Below are 8,039 nucleotides of genomic sequence, written 5' to 3'. Positions count from 1 at the left end.
GAGTCAGAGGCTTGGGCCCCTCTGTCCTGATCACCTGCCACCCAGATCCCTCTCACCAAGGGCTAGAACTCTGGGGGAGACAGGACAGGAAAGAGAGAAAACCATGTCTTCAAGGAGCTTGCCGTCTGATGGGGGAGACAGAGACAGAAAGCCTGCACACACAAGGTCCCGGGGCAGGGGGGCAGGGGTCTGAGTGGCAAGGGAACAGCATGGGCCCCCACCTCGTTGCCCTGGGAGGCCCCCCATGCGGAGTTATCAGCCTGGAATGCTGGACTGTGAGCTCAGCCTCACAGGCAGCCTGGGCCGAACTGTCAGCAGGGCCGTCTCACTGGAGAAGATTTCCAGCTCCTCTGGGCCATGGAGAGGACTAAATTTAGCTGGTAGACAAGGGGCTGGCCCTGCGCCCAGGGACGGTCGGGCCTTATAAAGCACCGCCGGCCAGGGCCCCGCATGCTCCCCCAGAGCTGGCTGTCCGCACCCTCTCCTGTCCGCCCCTGCGCCCAGCCCGGGCCCGGCCGCCTGCCCGTGGATGAGCCACAGGACTTCCTCCACCTTCAGAGCGGAGAGAAGCTTCCATTCCTCCTCTTCTTCCTCCTCCTCCTCGTCCTCCTCGGCCTCCCACACCCTCCCGGCCCAGGACCCACCCATGGAGAAGGCCTTGAGCATGTTTTCCGAGGATTTTGGCAGCTTCATGCGGCCCCACTCAGAGCCCCTGGCCTTTCCAGGCAAGTGCTTGGGGGCGCTGTGGGGGAGGGGAGGCACACGGGGGAGGGGACACCTGCTCCAGGCCACCACCCCATGCAGCTGCGGCTGCTGAGCTGCTAGGAACAGGTGCTGCACAGCTGCAGGGCCACCAGGACAGATGTGGCCCCAGGCAGGCCTCCCAGGAAGCGCTCTGGCCTGGGGGTCAGCTAAGGTGCCAAGGGCCAAAGGCCCTGTGGCCAGGCCCTCTCTGGAGCCCCGGAGAGCTGCATGTGTTGGGGGGGCGGGCAAGGTGCATCCCCAGTCCAGGCCTGGGACGAGTGGCTATGGACAGTGTCATATACCGGTGCCGAGTAAGGCCCTTCCCCACCTTGGGAGAGGTGGCTTTCGAGAAATGAGGAGGGACGGCCAGGGCAGCTGAGGAGCCACAGTTGAGAGGGAGGTCAGGCCTGGGGGGCCGCCCCTTCCCCAAGGAGAAGGAGCCAGAAACCTTCCTCCTGGGTGCCAGCCTGCCCTGTGCTCAGCTCACAGCAGCCCTCCCCACAGCCCGCACCGGGGGGCCTGGCAACATCAAGACCCTGGGCGATGCCTACGAGTTTGCAGTGGACGTGAGTGACTTCTCACCTGAAGACATCATTGTCACCACCTCCAACAACCACATTGAGGTGCGAGCTGAGAAGGTGAGCCCGCCCCCTCCCCTAAGACTGGGGGCTCCGCACAGGTACCTTCTGTCCAGCATCCCCACTCTCATGTCCCATCCTGGGACCTTGCACCCTAACCAGTGCCCCCTAAAACTTCAGGACAAACTGGGGGCCTTGCTCCTGTAGCCACGGGGCCCCCTTTACTGCCGCTCTCTGCCTGGAGGCTTCCAGATCCTCCTTTAAATTTTATTTTATTTTTGAAGTGTAGCTGATTTACACTGTTGCATTCCCAGATCCTTTCTTCAGGAGCCCAGGGCAGCAGAAGAAGCCACAGGGGATGGGGGGCGGCGGGAGGAGGCAGAGGGTGGGGCACCTGAGGCTGGGAGGAGAGGGGAGGTGAGAGGAGGTGAGAGGTAAGAAGGGGAGGTGAGAGGAGGTGAGAAAGGGAGGTGAGAGATGAGGAGGTGAGAGGTGAGAAGAGGCAGGAGAGATGAGAAGGGGCAGTGAAAGATGAGAAGGGGAGGTGGAGTTCCCGTCGTGGCGCAGTGGTTAACGAGTCCAACTAGGAACCATGAGGTTGCGGGTTCGATCCCTGCCCTTGCTCAGTGGGTTAACGATCTGGCGTTGCCGTGAGCTGTGGTGTAGGTCTAAGATGCAGCTCAGATCCCACGTTGCTGTGGCTCAAAAAAAAAAAAAAAAAAAAGAGAGAGAGAGGGGGACGTAAGAGGAGGTGAGAGATGAGAAGGGGGGGTGAGAGGAGAGCTCTTCCCTCAGGTGTGTGGTCAGGTGGGGGGCTCACCTGGGCGGCTAGGGGGAAGGAGCTCCCCCATGGGACAGCCCTCAAGCCGTCTTCCCTCTTGGACCCCAGAATGGAGCTCAAGGCTAGGCAGCAGCCCTGCAGTTCAAGGTCACACACACTCCAAACCCCACAATTCTTCTGCCCATGGATCTCAGGGTCACTGTGTCACTAGGGCCTCTACGTCCTAACTCCCAGGAGACTTGCACCCTCGAGGAGGGTGTGGCCCTGGCTGAGGAGGGGGGCTGCCCCCAGCGGGTTAGAGCCACAGCTGCTCCTTAGAGAAGAGGGTAGGCCCAAAGCTACCCCACCGGACAGCCCAGCTTCTTTCTCCAGCATGGGAGGATGCCCTGCACCTCCATCGGGGAAGCCAGGGACTATGGGCACCAGGACCAGTGGGCAGCATGTGGCAGCCCTGCCACCCCCACCAGTGACTCAGCCGCCCCAGGCTCTTCTGGACACCATGTGCTGGCTGGGTCGTGGGGGAGGGGCTGCCAGCCCAGCCCCGGAGGTGGACACCAATGTGTCTGGGTATCCAGGAGGGCTCGGCTCTGCTCTGTGCCTTCTCCTGTCACACAGGAGCCCCAGATTCTGCCACCAAGCCTCCTCTCCTTCGGAGCTCCCCCACCAACCCCTTGCCTTTCCCCTGGGACCACTGGAGCGCCGCTGAGCATCTTTGCGCCCATCCTACCCTGGCCAGCCCCTAGGCAGGGCCTCTGCACCTAAGAGCAGAACCTCTCAGCACATGGGAGCCCAGCTGGGGTTAGACGGCGCAGCCGGGGCTGCGGCCTGTCGTGAGCAGTACAAGGGTGGGGGCCAGCCTGCCCTGACCCATCACCCCTTCCCCAGCTGGCAGCTGACGGCACCGTCATGAACACCTTTGCTCACAAGTGCCAACTGCCAGAGGATGTGGACCCCACATCGGTGACCTCGGCCCTGCGGGAGGACGGCAGCCTCACCATCCGGGCCCGGCGCCAACCACACACGGAGCACGTCCAGCAGACCTTCCGGACGGAGATCAAAATCTGAGGGCCCTCCCCTCCCCGGCCCTGCCCCCACCGCCCTCTCCTCTCCCCCACTGGGCTGCTAGAGAGGCTTTCCTGCCCCCCTTGTGACAGCTTCCGGGACATCTCAGCCTGGGTTCCAGGCCCTGACACCCCCACCCCCGCAGACCCCAGGTGGGTCATTCCCCCCACATGAGGCCCTCTGCTCCACCTGGGGCAGGCCAGGGACCCTCTCGCCTCACCTGTGGCCTCTGGATTCCAGATGTGGCCTCTTTCACTTAATCCAGAATAAAGGAATTGGGATGGAGAATGGGAGATGCCAAAAAAGCCACTTTGGGGACGGGGGCTTGGGATAGGCAGGCTCTCTGGGCATTTAATCTGCAGGACAGACAGAATCTTTGATCTGTGGAATCTCTGCAGGGCAGGGGCGGGGGGATGATGGGGCCTGGGACCCCCTCCTTGGCCAAGGGGATCAGGAGAGGCAGATTCAGTTTTCTTTCTAAACTGAACTGCCATGGGGACACCAGAAGGAGACAGCAGGATGGTCAGCTCCCCTCAGCCGCTCTACCAGCCCCGACCCAGCTGCTAGGCTGCCTGCCCACAAGGTGCCCCCTCCAGCCGGCTGTGCCAGGGCAGGGCCACGTTGTGTCTGTGTATAGCTGGGGTTTTTCCAATACAGCTGGTTCGTGATAAACTGTGTGAACCGTCTGTTACCTGCTCATGCCTCCAGGGAGGCTGGGCTGAGGGGGTGGGGCTGGGCCTTCTCCCTCCCACCCAGGGGACCTGGGCTCCCCAGGCTGCCTCCACTGCAGACAGGTCACCCAGCAGAGGGAGCCTGGATAGGCCTTTGGGTCCTTAAGGTGGGACCCCAGCTTCTTGCCAACCTTCCCTTGAGGCCATTTGCCTCTCTCATCCTTTTCTATCCTTAATCTGCGAATCTATAGGCACGCGCGAACACACACACACACACACACACACTTAACCTTGTTCTTCAAATACTAAGTATTACCAGTGGTCGAAGCCCAATTTGGACCATTCTAAAATCAGATTTACCCTCTCGAATTTTAACACTGAGTGTCCGAGCAGCTGAGTGCCCAGCTGATGGCTGGATTTGAACCCACGGTGTCAGAAGCTGCTCTCAAACCACCCCTGCCCCCTCTGGGCAGTGAGGAGTAGTTCCCCTCATTCTGCCTCTTTTGGCCTGTGCACTCTGCCCCCACCCCTTCCTGCTCAACAATGCACAGATTGCCGTAGAGTCCCCAGCCCAGCTCCCTCCTAGGCCCCAGTCCAGGGTAAGGACCTCCAGTCAGCCTTCATTCTGGGCAGCCTGGCTGCCTCCAGGGACCCTGGCTCAGCCACAGACAGAAGCAGAGGTGAGGAGGAAGGGATGATTGACAGTCAGTCAGGGGCCCCGGAACAAAGTGGCAAGGCCAGCCTCAGCCCTCCGCTCCTCTTGGGTCATTGTTCTGTAAGGTGGCCTCTCACCCCTGCCATTTTGGGACCCTTAGGGGACAAGTGGGGGGTGGGTGGAGAAGGGTCAGGGGAGGGTCCTGGGATTGTACCCTGCACACGAAATATAATAGACAACAGAACTTGGACTTTGGGAGATCACCTGCCTGAAGTTCTCAAACTTGGGGTAAGGCTAGAGACAGCAGGGGTACAAAGCCCCAGGACAGACACACCTTTCTTAAGATTTGGGGGTGAGGGGAGGTCCTGTTGTGGCTCCGTGGCAATGAACCCGACCAGTTTCCTTGAGGATGCAGGTTCGATCCCTGGCTCCGCTCAGTGGGTTAAGGATCCCGTGTTGCTGTGGCTGTGGTGTAGATCGGCAGCTGTATCTCCAAATCAACCCCAAGCCTGGGGACTTTCATATGCTGCCCCTGCAACCTTAAATTTAAAAAAAAAATGATTTGGAGGTGGGGGCAGTTGTTCAAGTAAAGCTCAAGATCTCACAGAAGGAGTTTCCCGGTGGCCTAGCAGTAAGGATCTGGCATTGTCACTGCTGTGGCATGGGTTCGATCCCTGGCCCCAAAACTTCCATATGCCATATGGCCAAAACAAACAAACAAACAAACAAAAACCCCAAGCCCCCCACAAGAACAAAAAAAGTCTCACAAAAATGTGGGTGTGTTTTGGCCTCCTCCCTGGGCTCTCAGGCCCATGTGGAGTGTAATCTGGGAATTATTTCCATGAAAAACCTCACATCGCCTTCTCTTCCAACTGTCAGCCCCTGCTACTCCCTGCCAGGCACTGTGACACCGAAGGTGGGCCAGCTGCACTGGGTTGCCTGCCCTCCTAAAGCCTATCTGTACCAGATGGGTTCTGAGGACCAGAGAGCCTGAGTGACTGGCCTAAGGTCACACAGCTGGAAAGGCTGAGCCAGGTTGGAACCCGGCTGGGAAGCGGACTGGTCAGGGAGTCTGAGTGCCCTATGAGGGACACACACACACCCACGCACCACCAGGCCCTCCTGAAATCGGAGTGCCAGGCGCTCCCCAGCGCAGCTCGGCTGCAGACAGGAGGGGAGTGGAGTGGGCACGGTATTTCCAGCCTCTGTGACTCACTGATTCCACCGGGCTATTTGCAGCCCCAACACTCATCGGCGGCGAGGAGCTGGGGGGAGGAGCCAGACCAGTTTTCCCCCTCCCTCGACCCCCACTCGGGGTCAGGCTCAGCTTGGCATCCCGACCCCAGCAGCGTCCCTCCCTGGGCCGGGCTGGCGGGAAGCTGGGCTGGGAAAGGGGGCAGCTCCCCGGGTGGCCAATGGGGCTCCAGGCCCCAGCAGCCCCCTCCCCAGATGGTGGTTTTAGTGGATAAGGGCTGCGCAGTGCACAGAGCCGCCACCGGGGACACGGGGCGGTCTAGACGGAAGGCGCCCTCCTGCCAAGGTGACCCTGGGAAGAGGAGGGAGGGGAGGTGGGGACAGCCGGCTGCCTTCTCGTTGGCCCCGCCCTCTGGCGCCTGGGCGGGTCGCCGCGCTTTGTCTTCCGCCGCCCCCACCTTTCCAGGCTAAGTATAGGTCTGGCTGCGAGCGCTGAGCCCCGCCCCCACCCCGAAGATTAATTATAGCAGCCCCATTCATTGAGCGCCTCCTGTGTGCCAAACACCTGCTCATCCCCACAACAATCCCGCAAGGTGGGTACCAAGGAGGAGAGGCGGTCCAGAGAGGTCAAGCAGCTGGTCCAAGGTCACCCAGCTTGGAAGTGGCATGGCTAGAATTTGAATCATCGTCTCTGGCTCTAGAAAGACCTCTGCTGGGTCAGCCCAGATCAGTCCCACCACCACCAAAGGGCGAGGCTGCTCTCCTGCCTCCATTCTGTACAGGGAAACTCCATCTTACAGCTTTAGGAGCAGACATGGGTAGGGGGCAGGGGAGGTTGAAAAGATGGAGCCCTCTGGGGCTAAAGACCTGTGACAAGGTCCAGGTCACGTGGTGCCAGAGGCATGTGGGGCATCCAGGAAGTTCCATCGAATCAGAGCTGCTGCTGCTGGCCTCCGCCACAGCCTCAGCCACTCCGGACAGGATCCAAGCCACACCTGGGACCTACACCCAGCTCATGACAGCGCTGGATCCTTAACCCACTGAGTGGGGCCAGGGATAGAACCCACATCCTCATGGATACTAGTCGGGTTCTTAACCCTCTGAGCCACAACAGGAACTCCCAGTTCCATTGCTTTTCAAGGCCCAGTCCAGGTCAAAAACCTCCTCCTCCAAAAAGCCTTCCAGAGCTACAAGCTCAGAGGCACTGGCAGATCCCGGAGAAACCATAGGCCTAAAACATGTCTTCAAAAGAAACTCAAACTCAGATGAACGGAACACATGCCTGGAGGTAAGGGCAGACCCTGAGGCTTGATTGGCCAGCCCTGTGTCCTTTGGGAGTCACTCCAAAATCCTCAGGGTTTGATGGAGAGATGTAGGCCCAGGGAAGGGGAGAGCCTTGCCCAGGGTCACACAGCAAGTCAGTGGCAGAGATGAGATGAAGACTCAGGCCTCCAGAACTTCAGGCCAGAGGTGCTCTACCAAAGCAACACCCCCCCATCTGCATGACCTCCGTTTCCTGACTCACTTCCCACATTGTAGCCCCTCATCTCCCCCTGCCCCCATCAACTCACTTCCCAGGCTGCCGTGGATCCCAGTTCTGCAATGGCAGAAGATGCCTTATTCTGCCCTCTTGTTCCCAAGCCTGGCACAGGAAAGGAGCTCAGTCAATGGTTGTAGTGTTTTTTATTTATATATTTATCTTATTTTTTTATTTTTAAAATTTAATTATTTTGCTTTATGGCCATACCTGCGGCATGTGGAAGTTCCCAGGCCAGGGACTGAATCCAAGTCATGGCTGCAACCTGTGCCAGAGCTGCGGCAACACTGGTTCCTTTAACCCACTGCATCAGCCTGGGGATTAAACCTGTACCCCTACAGTGACCCAAGCTGCTGCAGTCAGGTTCTTAACCCACTGCACCACAGCGGAAACTCCTTTATTTTTTAATTTTAATTTTAATTTTTTTTGGCTGTGCACATGGCATGTGAAAGTTGCCGAGCCAAGGATAGAACCCGTGCTACCGCGGCAACCTGAGTCGCTACAATGACAACACCTGATCCTTAACTGGCTGCACCATAAGAGAACTCCTGCAGAATTGTTTTGAAAAGCTATCAAGACTTAGTAAAGAGTGGAGCGTCAGTTGCGGACGCTGGAGCCACACCACTTGGGTTCAAATCTTGGCTCTGCTGCTTCTGAGCTGTGTGATATCTTGAGCAGTAACTTAACCTCTCTGTGCCTCAGTTGCACCATCTGTGAAATGGGGCCAGAAGATCTACCTGCTGGGGTTGTTTTAAAATTCACTTAAAGGGCTTGGCACACAGTTGTTGACTATTGCTCACACATGCCATGCATTGGA

General features: G+C 58.7%; 1 protein-coding gene across 1 annotated transcript; it reads left to right on the top strand.

The window, feature by feature from the left end:
* On the top strand, positions 426–3,837 carry HSPB7 (heat shock protein family B (small) member 7). Its single transcript, NM_001243388.1, has 3 exons — positions 426–725; positions 1,249–1,382; positions 2,989–3,837. Exons 1-3 carry the CDS (start codon positions 530–532, stop codon positions 3,166–3,168), a joined length of 510 nt encoding a protein of 169 aa, NP_001230317.1. The 5' UTR covers positions 426–529; the 3' UTR covers positions 3,169–3,837.

This window comes from Sus scrofa, chromosome 6, assembly GCF_000003025.6.
Source record: "Sus scrofa isolate TJ Tabasco breed Duroc chromosome 6, Sscrofa11.1, whole genome shotgun sequence".
NCBI classification, from domain to species: domain Eukaryota; kingdom Metazoa; phylum Chordata; class Mammalia; order Artiodactyla; family Suidae; genus Sus; species Sus scrofa.
The sequence above is the reverse complement of the archived record's forward strand: the minus strand, read 5'-3'. Positions and strand labels throughout refer to the sequence as shown.

Excerpts from the sequence above, each read along its gene's own strand:
- HSPB7 (NM_001243388.1), top strand. The coding sequence starts at position 530 with ATGAGCCACAGGACTTCCTCCACCTTCAGAGCGGAGAGAAGCTTCCAT. Across the intron at positions 726-1,248 it reads AGAGCCCCTGGCCTTTCCAG|CCCGCACCGGGGGGCCTGGC; the intron begins GCAAGTGCTTGG and ends CCCTCCCCACAG. Across the intron at positions 1,383-2,988 it reads TTGAGGTGCGAGCTGAGAAG|CTGGCAGCTGACGGCACCGT; the intron begins GTGAGCCCGCCC and ends CCCCTTCCCCAG.